The sequence below is a fragment of the Halichoerus grypus genome, chromosome 3, assembly GCF_964656455.1.
Source record: "Halichoerus grypus chromosome 3, mHalGry1.hap1.1, whole genome shotgun sequence".
NCBI classification, from domain to species: Eukaryota; Metazoa; Chordata; class Mammalia; order Carnivora; family Phocidae; genus Halichoerus; species Halichoerus grypus.
Window position 1 is genome coordinate 184,380,534 of NC_135714.1, and position 16,639 is coordinate 184,397,172.

Genomic DNA, 16,639 nt, shown 5'->3' on the forward strand with positions numbered 1-16,639 from the left:
CAAAATCTCCCAGAAAGTAGCACAGCCCAGCAAACACCTTGATGTTAGTCCAGTGAGAACCATTTCAGATTTCAGACTTCCAACCTCCAAAACATTAGATAATACATTTGTGTTGTCTTAAGCCACTCAGTTTGTGGTAACTGTCACTGCAGCAATGGGAAATTAACACAACCAGTTAGTAATTGGCAAAAGTAGGCAACCCATTCAAGCTTATAATATCTTTTTCCTTTCTCCTTCCCTCTTTCCCACTTTCTCTCCCTACCTTCATTGGGAAATGAAAGATTGTCCCAGTGATCATTTATATGAACATTAAAATTTTATCCACTTACACAAAACACACCTACACAAATCTCCAAAGGTGAAATTAAGAATAAAATTTACCTTGACACACTCTGGCAAGTACCTTTGGAAGACAAAGGTCAGCCTGACTGATGAATATACGGTTGCTTTAAAACTAAAATTAGTTCCTTCTCAAATTGCAATAGACTTTTAGAATTTCTGACCAAGATTACAGTAATGTTTTTCCACAGTGACTATAACATCAATCATTTACCTCAATCTTCCTTTGACATTGTTTGGCATATCTTGAGCTTTCAATTTAGATAGCTACATGAAGATGGAGAGTTACTCCTGGAGCTCTCTATGATTTAGATGAGAAAGTCAGATATATAGTATTTAAATGTGCTCATTCCTCTTCACCTTTAACTTTTTCCAGCCTACTAAATAAATCTGCTTGAAATAATGACCTACCTACTAAATAAATCAGATCCTAGAAGCTCTCCTTCTTGTTACAGAAATTCTTATTCAGGATCTAAATGTATTATATACACATGCATATATTGACATGGATAAAATGAAGTAGAAATGAAACTGGGCTAATAGTGAGGAGATAGATCTGCTTCCTGGTCTGCCATTGATAGCTGTGTGTATTTTGTGCAAATCACTTAACCTGAGGCTCAGTTTGTGGAATGAGATAATGATAAACACCTCCTTAAATACTGAGGAGTAAATGAATTAATGCAAATGACTATATTTTGTCAATAGTGAAGATTATGACAGAATGTTACTGATTTCATTATTTTTATTAGTTGCAATTTTTTTTGTTCTAAAATTTAACTATGTAATAGATTTCTCATATTCATTTTTTGTTCTACTTTTATCTCATATTGTTTTCACTTAAATACCCTGAGAGACCTATTAAATTACTTTTAGTATATTGGACTGAATATTATTCAGTATTACATGAAGTGTTCAACATTATCTTGTATATAGTTATGTATATATGAGAGAGACAAATGATAAACGATTAAATTTAGGAGGTCTTTACAGTAAGTGCTACCAGAGGAAGAGTGTCATTTCATTAACACATGATATAAAGTAATGCTTTTATGTCTGTTATAATAACAACAATAATTTCTTACATTTATTGACCACTTAGTATGTGTCAGACATCATGCTTTACAGGGATCGACTCATATTAATTCAGTGAAAATACAGTAAGGTGTTATTATTTATTATCTTCATATTTTATAGATGAGGAACTGGTCACTTTGAAACCTATTAACTAAATTGCCCATGATCACTCTTCTAGAAAGCAGTAGAGTTACAACAAAGTTCTTAATTGCTGCACCTGAATCCCTCCAGTAATTTCTGTTCAGCCTACCCTCTCTGAACTCTATTCCTCCTTTCCCATCTGACCCTTCAAAACAGCTACATTGTCCTGGAACTGAACATATTTGGATTCAGTGACAGGTTATCATTGTCCAGAACTTGCTTTGTTGAATAAATCCCTGATAGCTAGTTTTTTTTAGTGGTCAAAGTTAAAAATTTTTCTCAGTGTTTCTACTGTAACAGTAACTCAAAAATAATTGCTAAGTGGTCATTATTTTTCAAACTGGGGACAGAATTTACAATAATGAAAGAGTATTGGGATAGGATTTATTATTTTTTTTTGGCTTAGAAATCCATTTTGTACATTTCCCCCTATTTTCTCTATTAGTTTAAAATAGTTTTGGCTAATGACTTTTTTTTTTAATTTAGAGAATGCTACTATTTATCATGACCTCTGGAAGGTACAACCATTCTTATCACTTTGAAGTAATGATTAGTGTTCTTTCTCATCAGAATTTTTACTTGATTCATGAGCAATATAAGTAACTATAGACTTCTTATAGTCTGTGGAATGTTCATAACGTTTGGGGGTTTTCAATATGCCTATTCAATCAGAAAACACATTATTATCTGAGTAATGTTCAAATTACTTACAAGGAAATAATTTGTATGAGCTTTAATCTTTGAATAGACTGACCAGGCCTCATAGGATCTGAACATATTATCATTTTTTCAAAATATTTGTTTGAGAAACATCTCTTTTCTCCATTGCATTATTTTTTTAAAAGATTTTACTCATTTATTTGAGAGAGAGCATGAGAGAGGGAAAACACGAGAAAGGGAGGGTCCGAGGGAGAAGCAGACTCTCCACTGAGCGGGGACCCTGATGCGGGACTCGATCCTGGGACTCTGGGATCATGACCTGAACTGAAGGTTGACACTTAATCGACTGAGCCACCCCAGCACCCTCCATTGCATTATTTTTATTCAGATAATACAGGAATTTGGAGCTCCTATAATGAGGTAAGAAAAGGAAATAAAAGGCATACAGATTTAAAAGCAAGAAATAAAACTCTCTCTATTTGTGTATGGCATGATTATCTATATAGAAAAGCCCCACATCTGCAAAAACTTACTATAACTACTAAATGAGTTCAGTAAAATCATATAATGCAAACATATAGGATCAATACATGAAAAAAATCAAATTTTATGTATTAACAATATACATATAAAAACAAAAATTAAAACACTATGCCAATTACAATTACTTCAAAAAATTAAAAAGTTAACAAAACATGTACCTGATGTGTATGCTGAAAATGACAAAATGTTCATGAAAGATATCAGTGAAAACCTATGTAAGTGGGGAGACATAACATTTTCATGGGCTGGAAGACTCAATATAATATAGATGTTAATTCCCCTAAAATTTATGCAGCTTTAATGCAATTCCTATCAAGATTTAACCAAGTTTCTTTCTTTCTTTTTTTTTAATACATAGAAGTATATAATCTGAGATTTGTATGTGAAGGGACAGGCCATAGAATAACAAAAGCAATCTTGAAAATAAAATTTGGAAAACTCTCTTTACCCAATATTAAGGCTCATTTTATAGTTGTAGTAGTCAAGGTACTGTGATATTATAAGAAGGATAAACAACTCAATCAGGGTAATGATACAGAGAATTTAGAAGTAGATCATGCCTAACTGATTTTTGGCAAAGGTGCAAAAGGAATTCAAGGGAGAAAGGAAATGCATTGGAGCAGTTGGAATGTTAATAGGTAAAACAATCAAAAAACAAAAACCCCAAAGAATATTGACCTAAAATTCACATCATATTTAAAATTAATTCAAAATGTATAACAGATTTAAATGTAAAACATAAAACTATAACACTTTTTGGAAAAAAATTAAACCAAATCTTTTGTATGTAGGATTAGGCAAACCATTCTTAGATTTAATACCAATAGTATGATCCATAAAAGGAAACAAATTGATGGTACCTCATCAAAATTTAAAAATTTGTTTCACTGAAGACCCTGTTAAAAGAATGAAAACAGAAGATACAGAGATGGAGAAAATATTTGCAAACCATATCTTTAACAAAAGACTAGAAGATAGAATATATAAAGACACTCAAAACAAAAGTAAAAAGTACAGACAATCCAATTAGTAAATGGGCAGCAGATTATGTATAGACTTTTTACTAAAATGGATGTATGGATGGAAAATAAACACATAAAGAGATGTTCAACACCGTTGGGCCTAAGATAAATGCAGATTGAAAGCACAATGAAAGCACAGCTATCACCACGTGACTACACACTTTTTAGATAAAGAAATTAATGACAACATTAAAGCTGGAGAGGATACGAAGAAACACATACATTGCTGGAAAGAATCTAAAATGTTACAGCCACTCTGTAAAACAATTGGGCAGTTTCACTACATCAAAAACTAATGATGTAATGTATGGTGATTAACATAACATAATAAAAAAAAAAACAATTGGGCAGTTTCTTATAAAACAACACACAGATCCACCATACCACTGAGTAATTACAATCTTGGCCATTTATACCAGATAAATGAAACTTATGTTTACACAAAATCCTGTACACACATGTTCATAGTAGCTTCATTTCTAGCAGCCGAAACCTAAACAATCCAGATGTTCTTCACTAAGTGAATAAATAAACTGTGGTACATTCATACTATGGAATACTACTCAGTAATGAAAAAGAAAAAAAAAAAGCTATTGATATATACAATTCAAATGAATCTCCAGGGAATTATGCTGAGTACAAGATAAATAATTCCAAAGTGTCACTACCAAAGGAGTCTATATATAATGTTCTTACATGAGAAAATTACAGAATCAGAGGACAGATGAGTGATAATCAGGGGTTAAGGTGGGTGTGGTTTCAAAAGGACAACAAGGCATCCCTGTGGTGATAGAACTGTTTCGTGCCTTGACTATATCAATGTCAGTATCCTGGTTGTGATACTACACTATAGTTTTGCAAGTTGTTACCATTGTGAGAAACTGTGTAAATGTTGCATGAAATCTCTATCATTTCTTACACCAGCATTTGAATTTGTAATTATCTAAAAATAAAAGCTTATAGTTAGCATTCTTTCCTAAAGTCAGAATTTGGGGGCTTCGACCTGAGTACTTACTTTGATCCATAAGCCCATCTCAAACTTCTTCCTTAGGATAGTTGGACCTTGTCAAAAAGTGATTTGCAGCTATCCCTAAGCATGAGTGGGATGGTAAAGGAATTAGAGTTGTCTAATCTGACAGAGAAATCAGAATTGAGACTCTAGTTCATTGATGATATGATGTATCCCACAGAGTAAGGTGACCAGAGTTTTGACACTACTGTCAAGAAAGAACAAAAGGAGAAATGAAATGGATTCAAACTGCAGGATCCCCTTTCAATCAACAACACAGGCCTGTGTTTCATTTACTCAATAGGGACTGCAATCTTCATTGTTTGCAACCCAGCTACTAGAAAACCCTACCAAGGCAACTTATATTCAAGAGGAACAGACTAAAGGACCACACAGACATTGTTATGTTAGATTCTCTGAGATCTATCATTGTATCAAAGCCATATTATCAAAAAGCTACAAAACAATGCTATGTAATTATATTTCCCTATATAAATATCTTCACAAAATTGAAATTTAATACTGTATACTTGATTTTTTTAAACTTTAAGAAAATAATGAATTTTATCCCCTCAAGATTCATATGTGGAAGTCCTAACACCCAATGTGATGGTAGTTGCAGATAGGGTCTTTCAGAGATAATTAGGTTTAGCAGATTTCTGAGGGTGGGGCCCTCAAGATGGGATTAGTGCCCTTAAAAAGAGAGAAAGAGACATGTGAGGACACAGTGAGGAGGCAGCTGTCTGCAAGTCAGGAAAAATGATCTCACCAGAACCCATCCATGCTGCTGTCTTGATCTTGGATTTCCAGCCTCCAGAACAGTGAGAAAATACATTTCTATTGTTTAAGCCATCCAGTCTATGAAATTTTGTTATACCAGCCTGAGCTGACCAAGACACTTGGAGAGAATATTTTTCCTATATTTTGAAAATGTGATCTGTGGTTGATTATATTGTTCAAATTTATTTTATTTTATTTTATTTTATTTATTTTTTGGTTAAAACAATTCTAAGACTAAAGAACAGTCATGAGTATAATTAAAAAAAATTTTTTTTGTATATCCTTTGCCCAGCGGCCCCATTCAAATTCTGCCAAATGTGATTAGCTTTAAAATATGCCTGCAAATTCTTTAACACTCCTTTCATAAAACAATGGAGACTGTTTTAGAAAATTTCTGAATTTTCTCTGAAACTCCCATTCTGAGAACTTACCCTTCAATCCCCGGTACTAGGAAGTGAGGAAACGGAGGCACATGGAGGAACCCCATATAGATGTTCTGGCAGGCAGCCCTTTCTAAGGTCTCTGATGACAGCTATTATCAACTTCCAGGCATGTGGGTGAGCAAACCTTTAGATGATACAGCCTCTAGAGTTTGAGTCACCTCAGCTGTAGCCAAGAGAAGACACCCGCTGTCTCCACTGAGCCCTGCCAAAATCGCAGGGTTTGAGTAAAATAAGTGCTGTCATTGTTTCGAAGCCACTGAGTTAGTTTTGGAGTAGTGTGTTACACAAGATTAGATGCTAGAACACCATTTGTCCCAGTAACGTACCTTGTTGACAAGGGATCTGATCTAGAATCACGTGGTATACCAGTTGGCAAATAATCTCAGTCCCTGCAAGAGTTCCTCAATATTTTATGACCTTAATATTTTGTAGAATGCCTCTCAATTTGAGTTTGTAATACATCTCCTTATGACTATTCTCAGGTTATGCAATTTTGTTTCAAGTAATACAGACGTGATTCTCGATTCTCGCTGCAGCCCAGCACGTATGGTATAGCATCTATTTGTACCATGACTGGGGATGCTTTTGAGTAACATGGTGGCAGCCAGAGCTTACCATTGGAAAGTTGCTTTTTCACTTTTAAAAATAATATTTTTGTTTTAAATATGTATTGAGGCTCTCTAAAATTCAAGACTTATCTCACTTTCTCTCACTCATTTTACCATTCAGTGATATTTTCCCTTGAAATAATGATTACTCCAACTATTGTCAAGTGGGACCTTTCTAATCCCATAATTGCTTTATATTTTTAATTCACATCCCACTGTAAGGAAGATATTTAACTTTTTCTTATTAATTATTTATATCAATATGGATTCATAGATTTCTATTTTATTCAAGAAGTCACATTTCTTATCTTCATTATACGTATTCATGCTCAACGTGATTTTAGGAACCTCTTCAAACTGGTTCCTGTCTCTTTGATGTTTCCATCCTCAACTGAGTATTTCTTTACTTCCTGGCATAAGAAAGGTACTTTCTCATTTTATATTTTTCTTGCTTCAGTTTGAGTATCATGCATTTTCCCCCAAAAAAGTCCTTAATTCTTTTTATTGGAGAATGGTATTCTGAAATAAAATCTGAGAACTAGTTGTGTGCAGTGCTACTAGAATCACTAATCCACAGCCATTCCTATAGATAGTGCTGGAAATGCATTTCTATATATGTAGCAAGCACATATTAATGCATGTTTGCATCTATATTTATTTCTCTATCTAATCTTAGGAACTGAAAAGCATGAGTTCACATCAGTACTTCCAGTCCAACAACACAATTAATTCTAGCTTTTCTCCTTTTCATATCTCTACCACCCTTCTCAATGAGTGAGAAACCTATCTTCTCTAGATAAGAGGATATCAATATATTTAATGATTTGCTCAATCCCCCACATGTATCCCAACTTACAAACCTGATGGACCTCAATACCTCCCTGATGCCCTCCTCACGTGCGCTCTTGCCCCTGCAATGCTTCCTTGCCAAGCTACACACACACCATTCTTGCATTACCTCAAATGCCACTGACCTATTTTTTCACCCTCCACCTGCTGGCTCCTGCTGTACTGGCCTGATTTTGCCCTTGGCTGTCCACCTTTCCGGAAGAAAGGAAGGAAGGAAGTTAGGAAAGAAAAAGAGGAAGTTAGGAAATTAGGAAGGAAGGAGGGAGGGAAGGACAGAGGGAGAGAGGATGGTGGAAAAGAGATATTGTTCATCTGCCATCGGCCTCTTGGGTTACCTCTCTACATGTATAACTTTAGGCCTTTAGCCAATAAATGAAGATGCAAATAGTTAAGACTGGTTTCTACCCCTAATTCATGCAATGCAATTGTTTGTTTTTAACTTGGTTTCACCCAGATTTTGTCTCCATCCAGCTCTGGAATATTGTCTCAATCTCCAGATTCACCTCACCCATTAATGTTGTGGACTTGATATCTGGGATTTCCTTGGTACTTCAAGTTGAAATTCCTCTATTGATTTTAACTTCACTCTTTTAACACAGCTCTAGACATTCTGAGTTGCCTAAAAGGAAAAATTTCCCACTATAACTCTTTGGAACTCAGTCCTTGACTTCAAGCATTCTCTGTTGCAGACAGACGGAAAATTGAGTGAGCTGACTGATCCAACTAGAGTGTATATGTTGGAAAGAAATAAGAAAAATGTCATATCAAAGTTTTTAAGAATCTTGATAATGAAAGTGAGGTTTCAGTTTAATAAAGACAACAGGGAGTGAAAACATGGTGTTGATTTACTGAATGACATGATAGGAATGACTTTCAGAAAGTAGATATGTCAGAATTAAATGCATGGGAGTCTTCTGCGATAGGTAAAATAGGATAAGGGAGATTGCTGTATTGAAACGGTGCAAATTTAAGAGCCATTTTGAAGGCTGATACTGTCTAATGGATAATATATTAAAACTATGTATTTTTTCTTTCTTTCCCTTTGATGTTACGTATTATAATTCTATATTATTACATCACTTCCTATGGCAGAAATGGTTCATTTTCTCAGTCAATCCATTCTTCTTTTATCAATAGAAGTCCCCACCCAAAATTTTAACAAAGAACATAGCCCAGTTAGAGCCAACATTTCTCTGCTACCCTTGCAGTTACACATAAGCATGTGACTAAATTTTGGCCAATAAAAGGTAAGTGATGAGTGCTATTTCCAGGTTGTGATATTCTAAGAAAAGTCTTTTCCTTCTGCTTCCTCTTTTTCTCACTTCCTCCATGCTGGAATGCAGAGATGATGGTATGTGACAGCCTCAAATTTACGGACAAGGGCAGCATTGTGAACTAGAGTCATGCACATGTGTAATTTCTAAGGAACCCACTGGATGCCTCACAGAGCTTGCCTACGTCTGCATGGTTAAATGAGAGAAATGAACATTTTGAGAATACAACTAGTATTACTTATCCATCTTCTTCTATCCTTCTTTTTACATTTGCTCACAAAGTCTTCAAATATCTCCAAATTTCCAGTGAAGTATACAATTTCCCATTTCTAATACTGAATATATGATTTTCACTTCATGAATTTTCACCTCCCTTACTTTGTTTTTCTTCATCCATTGTCCGATGTCTTTTATTTTTTTTGTAATTATTTATTTAAAAAATATTAAGCAAATTAGGAGAACAGTAATGATGTTTAAAAATTATTATATGGTGGCATTTATTAAATACCAAATTTGTACTAGGATTCGTCCTAAGTGATTTTCATATATATCTTTCACCTTCACCAAAATCCTGTGTGGTAGGTGATTCTTATAATGCTAACTTTGAAGAAGAAGAAAAAAAAGAAAAGGCTTCGTGATTCAAAAGTGGTTTCAACATTTTTAATTCATATCTGTGTGTGGAGGCTGTCATAACCCAATCCTTCTGCATTCAGACATCAAGACCAGTCATGGTTTGCAGCCTTTGTTTTTAAACTGTCTAGTTTCCTCTAAAGCACAACTACCTGCTTGTTTACAAATAGTATTTTTATGTGTATTTCGTATAGTATTTTTATCATATATGCCAAATGTATTTTTGCATTTTGGATGAGTACAGAGTACTTCAGGTTGCATTCACGTAATCCGTTTGTTGTTGTAAAACCTCTCCAGTCAGCTGGTAGAAATTCTCCTGGGTTCTATGTGGTCAATCTCCTGTGATTGTAAAATGTGCTCCTTGGTAGTACTCCCAGCTGTAGATCTACCAGCTTGAAAGTTTGTTTGAATCTGTGCAATAAAGCAATAAAATATCTGCAGTCTTATTTCCTCTAAGACATTCCTTCTGGATGTCATAATTGTTGTATATTGAACAAATATTTATACTTATGCAGCTGCGTAACATTGAAAAGAAAATTCAGCATAGAAAGAAAAAAAAAGGCTTAAAGAGATTCAATCATTTGCATAGTATGGCAGGCAGAATAATGACTCTCTCTACCAATGATGTTCTCATCCTAAACCCCCGCAGACTGTGAATATGTTACATGACAAAAGGGATTTTACAGATGTAATTAGGGTTACTAATCAATGACCTTAAAATAGGGAGATTATCCTGGATTATCCAGGTATCTGGGTAATGTAATAGGCAATGTAATCATATGAGCTATTAAAAGCAGATAATCTTTCTCCAGCTATAGGAAGAAAAAGAAATTAGAGCGATGCAACAGGAGGGAAAGTTAGAGGGATTTGAATCATGAGAGGAGCTCACCCAGTGTTCTTGGAGGCAGGACACTTGGAAAGCATGAGAAGGAATATGGGTCACCTTTAGGAGTGAATATCAGCTCCTGATTGACAGCCAGCAAGGAAACAATGAAACTGCAAGCAATTCTAGTACACCATTTTCTGTAAGTGATGTATTTTTAGAATGTCATCACGATATATAAGAAACCAGACTATTCATTTAAACAGTGGCAGGATAAATTATATCTTTGAGATATTTTGTGCATTTAAGGCTCACAGCTATAAGAAGAAATTTAAACATCAGTGGAAAATTTGAAAATCAATACACAGTGATATTGATTCGAGCCCCCACTCCAACCTTTATGAAGGAGTTGTCTTCTTTTACAACTTCCTTTAGATTTCTATTATACAATTATATTTTCAATAAGTTTTGCTTCAATTAAAGTAGGAAACATTTAAATGAGAGCTCGGAAAAATACAATAAGTCATGGAGAGGACTGTCAGTAAGGTGCTCAGGGCAAATACCTTATTGTTTGAGAATGGCATGGTTCATTATTTATACACTTCAAAACCTGCAATCCTTTGTTACCTGGAGATTTGTGAGGGGAGACAGAGTGGTACTAATCTTTAGCGTCTCTAAAATCTGTATCCTCAGTAACTCCAAAAAGCAACTAGAAAACGGAGTTGAGTGATTTATCCAAGTCCACAGACTTGAAATGCCACACCTGAGACAATTAAGTGATTGCACATCACTTTTCTCAGCACCAGGTCTAATCACATTTTTTCAGGTGCTTTTCAAACCAAGCAGCTCTGTTCTGTTGGCTGCGTATTACCACATTCTTGGGATTTGGACAGCTTGAAGGAACAATGGTCCTACCTAATAGAAAGCTTGATTCCAAAGCTGACCTTCACACAGTGTGCCAATTTACAGAGAAGAACAAGGATGTAGAAGACTAACTAATAAAAACAAACCAGGAAATATTGATTTCAACTGAGAAGCATGGTGTTTAATTTAAAAGGCAGCTCTTCAGAAAGTCCTTTCTTCTGTTGTCAAACAAGCATTGGAGCTTGTCTATCTTTCCAATCATTCAATTAGAACAGGGACGAAGGAGTGATACAGTCTTGGCTTTCAAGCAAACATTAGGGCACAGGGTGGATGCAGGGTTGGGATTCACTAGTTTTTCAGATTGCCAGCTTTAATTTCTACTGCCTGAAAAAAGGAGATATCCTTTTCTCCTTACACATCTAGCTATTCTCCTTTTCTCTCATAAGCAAAACAGAGAGGTCTAGGTCCAACTAATAGCATAAAACGTAACATGAAAGTATCTTATATGGCTAAAGTTTTTCACTTTATAAAGTCAAAGGACTTAGACTTGCACTTTGTTTTCTAAGTTAATATACTACTTGGAATACAAATGAAAGTGCAAATTGCAGTTGATTGATTCTGCCTGAAAGCACTAAATTTAAGAGTCTTCTAAGTGTAAAGGTTTATATCTTTTATTTGTTTACCTGGTATCAAAAGATAATTGCAGTAAGTGATATCTTAGACCAATATTGGCTCTCAAAAGATAACTGCAGTAAGGAATATCTTTGACCAATTTTAATGAAAATAAAGTTTTCAAGTATGCATATGTGAGCTAAAGTGTAACACTCTAATACATTTAGCGATGTAGAGAGGGTAGGTTAAGGTCAAATAAGTAACTTCAAATTAAGATTTAAGCAAACGATTACTGAGCAACTCAAGTAATATTAAGAGTAAAAAAATTACAAATTTTCAGCACATGATTGCTTACCATGGTGATGGGGTAATGAGGCGTGTTGGTGTTCAGGTAACCATTTGTGATTTTACTTCTATCCTCCTGCATCTTAGGAGTATGTGAACGTATCAGGTAAATCCCTGCTACTTTCTAAGTACAGTAAATGTAAATATCCTGAGCTATGCTAGATCTATGAATAATTTTAGTGATAAGTGATTTTCCCTCAGGTGTATAGACACATTGTCTAAATAAATTCATCCATTTCTGTCACCCTGAAAGAGAAGTCCATGTACAAAATGCCATTGCTTGTAACATATAAGCCAGAAAGAATCATTTGTAATTCCAATGGATATTGCTTAAATAGAAAATTTTGTGCCACAAATTTAAAATTCCAGAATCAACCTCACACAGATCTCTTGTCACATGTAACTTTGAAGTCTTGTCAGCACAGCTACCTAATTTATATGAAGCACCCTGGAGTCAGTGTCTCTTTGTAGTGTTATTTGTCAAATAATTCAAGCACTGCTTTAAAGTATATGTGAGTTTCTAATCAAGAGTTTCTAATCAGTCCCTGGGCCTTTAAATGGTATGCGATGCGATGCATAATTGTTTCCTCTAAGTATGTGAAATTCTAAGTTATATTTGCCTTTGATATCTTTACTTTTCTTTATTTTAGAAGTATTGCAGGAAGGAATAAAGCTACTGCAAAGTAAACATTCGATATTCTGCTAAAGGAGAAAGGACCTAGCAAGAATTTGAGAGGGTGTGTGTATGTGTGTATGTTTGTGTCTATGTGTGTCTGTGGGTATATGGGCTCTTCTGTGAGAAACAAAAATGCAACTGGATCCTGGGGGGAGTTTTAATCAAAATAAAATACTCCCAACTTAGCATTTCTTTGTCAATAACCTGGAGCCTCTTGTATATCCACATCAGGTTAGAAATTGGGGTTTCTTGTTACAGACACTCTCATTCCCTCATCTCAAGTGTTACGCTTCAAACCCTTACAAAAATTTCTGCCTGGATTCTGCAGTCCATGACCTCAAAATTATATTATTATTTAGAATCTTCTGGAAGCATATGGTACAGACCTCTACTATAAAACTGATTAATTTTCTGAGATAACTGAATGACAAAAATCAATCAAAAGTAGTACAAAGAATAAACTCAAAGCTATGTATATATGTTTGAGACAGAAAATAATGGAAAAAGAAAACCAGAATGAAACATCTGTATTTTTCCATCTGTACATCCAGATATACATACATGCATATGTATACACCATGCATATGTCATATGCACACATTCACACATACATGGGGAGGGGGGAGAAATCACCATGCATATGTCATATGCACACATTCACATATACACGGGGAGGGGGGAGAAATCACCATGCATACGTCATATGCACACATTCACACATACACGGGGAGGGGGGAGAAATCACCATGCATACGTCATATGCACACATTCACACATACACGGGGAGGGGGGAGAAATCACCATGCATACGTCATATGCACACATTCACACATACACGGGGAGGGGGGAGAAATCACCATGCATACGTCATATGCACACATTCACACATACACGGGGAGGGGGGAGAAATCACCATGCATACGTCATATGCACACATTCACACATACATGGGGAGTTAGCAGAGATGACCGCCTGAAGGCAATTAATTGAAAAGCAGAAAAACTCAGATTTCTTGGGGACCACTTTCTCTGCTAACTTTATAACTTAATAATTCCCATTAACAATCCAAGGATGACAGCCAGGCTACCAAGAAAAAGAGGAAAATAAAGGTGAGTATCCATGCACCTCAAAGAAAAATTTAAAAACTAGTTAATGAGTCTAATTTTGTGAAGACAGCACTTCACTGCAACTGTTATGAGACAAGTCAACATAAGATCAGAGAAAGTTAAAATTCCATGAGTTCATAAAAACTGTCAAGAGCTCTATAATTTCCTGTCACTTATGAAGGCAAAGTACTCAATGGGAATATCCGAATATGGATGAAAAAATTGTTAGTTGAGTGTGTAATATCTTAAAAGCTATCTTAGGATTAAAGCTGATAACTGGTAGGCACCACCAAGGTTCAAAGATGGTTAAATATTGAAATCACATCTGCTTCATCGCCCTGAGTGTATTTCTACCTGGGTTCCCTGCTTTCCCACCAACCAGCAACTCAAATGTTAGCACCAAGGGCCCTAAAGTCAATGTCCTTTCCTATTTGTCTGTGCTCTGTGCCAACCAAAGCCACCACGTGTTCTGTTTTGTCACCTGCCCCCCAGACTCAGGGCTTAGAAAGGTCAATTTTTGCCCCCTGTGGGCCTTCCTCTCCTGACCTTTCCAAGAAGGCTGAAGAAAGAAAAGGAGATGAGGCAGCTGGGCAGTAATGGGGAACACTCCAAACACCAACCCAATGGTGCAGGCTCCAGCTACTCAACAGAATATCCCATAAGAGAAAAGAAGCTATGGGAGTCAGTAGGGATGGTGGTATGGGTTGTGACCTGGGCCAAAGAGGCCCAGTGAGGATCCCCATTTAACTATCTTTGTTGAAGAGCATCTGAATGGCTCGGTCAGTTAAGTGTCTGACTCTTGATTTCCACTCAGGTCATGATCTCAGGGTCGTGAGATAGAGCCCTGTGTAGGGCTCTCCATTGGGTGTGAAGCTTGCTTAAGATTCTCTCTCTGCCCCTACTCCCCCATGCCTCTCACCCCCAATCTCTGTCGCTCTCAAAAAAAAAAAAAAAATCTTTGTTGAATTTCAGTACCATTTAATAGTACACCTTTCTTGAAATACAAATAAGCCCTCATGTCTGGAACATTAACAATATTAATATTATCTTTATTAATAAATATAAAGAGCTATCTGTTACAATGTCTTCAATATGTGCTGAAAATACTATAAACACACACACTGGTATAATTTGAACACTAAAGTTATCATCATCATTTCAATCATTTAGATGAAGGAAAACTTCATAGGAGACATAGGGTTTATTTAAATATTGAATGGTAGAGGCAGGGATTCAACCCAAACAACCTGAGAGTAGAGGCCAATTTCTACGCTGGCTGTTCTCTCATGGCCCACAGGGCTCAGTAGGACTTAGATAGGATAGATAGCCCGTGACCTTTCCCAAACTCAAATTTGGGAAACACTAGGTTAAGCTTATCTCATTTTTTTAATGTAGGCCTCTTTGGGTATTTTTAAAATATGTTATCAAAATTAAATGTATTATGATTGTAAATCAAGTAATTCAAAGAGATTGTGCTTAAAATTATCTTCATAAAATCTTTCCCTGCTCTCAGCCTCACTTTTACCTTTGATTTCTGCTTTTGTTTCTTAATTTCAGTTGGTGATTGACTTTTTAGCTCTAATACTAGAATAATGACTTTAACAACTTCTAAATAATATCTGGATGGCACTATCCCTTTTTAAATTTATTTATTTTTTTTATTTTTTAAAGATTTTGTTTATTTGAGAGAGAGAGAGTGTGAGCACAAGCATGGGGGAGGAGCAGAGGGAAAGGGAGAAGCAGACTCCCTGCTGAGCAGGGAGCACAATGTGGGGGGCCAATTCCAGGACCCCGGGATCATGACCTGAGCCAAAGGCAGATGCTTAACCAACTGAGCCACCCAGGTGCCCCAGGATAGGACTATATCTTGATATATATACTTTTGAGAATTGTAATTAGCCAAAGAAAATAATTTCGTTTATCATTTTCCCCCTACTTCATTCTATAGTTGATACTTACATTTAGTTCTTCTTTTGCATATCTTCTACTTCTAAATGATATCTCTGAATTGTATTTGTCTATCAACCTGGGTTAGCTTTTCTCACGGTCTGCACCCCACTTTTTCTTCCGCTCTGCTGACCCACTTTCCTCCGCCTATCCTACTCCGGCCTAGGACACACAGCTTTACTTTTACATCACTAAGGCCAGTGTGTACATTGTCTTCTGCCAATACAACCAGTTGTCTTCTACTTGAAGACTCCTGGAAAATCTAATGGTGTGAGATCATGTTATTATGTGAACTCAGCTTTCGGCATGGGGATCATACATCTTATAATGTAGCTCTTGTTCAGTTGCATATTCTTTCAAGAAGTAAACAATGTTCCAAGACCTCAAACTACAGTACCTGTAACTTTCAGCTTTTCAGCCCCAATGGTAATCTCATCTTCATCTGCAGAGAACAGCACCCTGCCATCTTCACTCGCTCTCACTTCAAATCTTTTACACTGAGCTTCCACAGCATCAGCTCCTATGATCAGAGGAAAGGTTTAAAAATGAAACTGGTATGCAGGAAACCATTAACATGTATTTTTTTTTTTTTAGAAAAAGAGAAGAAATGCATATATTATTTAGTTATTTTACCTCTGCAGTATGTTTTACACCTGAATTAATATTTTTAAATTGTTACCCTTTCCAGTAGGCTGTTTAATTTGGTAGTTTGCTGAGCTAGAATGGTTGGGCATACATCTGACCTCTAAATGCTTGACATAGTCCTAACAAGGTTTGTAGGTTTAGCTAATTAAAAACAACAGCAATAACAAAAACAAAACAAAACCAAAAAAAAGCTTTTGCATATACACAAGGAGAGATGACATCTGCTTTGTTCTTGGTTATTGCCTGAAA

General features: G+C 35.7%; 1 protein-coding gene across 2 annotated transcripts in view; it reads right to left on the reverse strand.

The window, feature by feature from the left end:
• Positions 1 to 16,639, reverse strand: part of SGCZ (sarcoglycan zeta) — a 1,078,188-nt gene that overhangs the window by 49,328 nt on the left and 1,012,221 nt on the right. For both annotated transcript variants that reach the window (XM_036068587.2, XM_036068584.2), the window contains one exon: positions 16,143 to 16,265. In XM_036068587.2, coding sequence (XP_035924480.1) covers positions 16,143 to 16,265 — 123 coding nt within the window. The remainder of the gene's footprint in view (positions 1 to 16,142; positions 16,266 to 16,639) is intronic.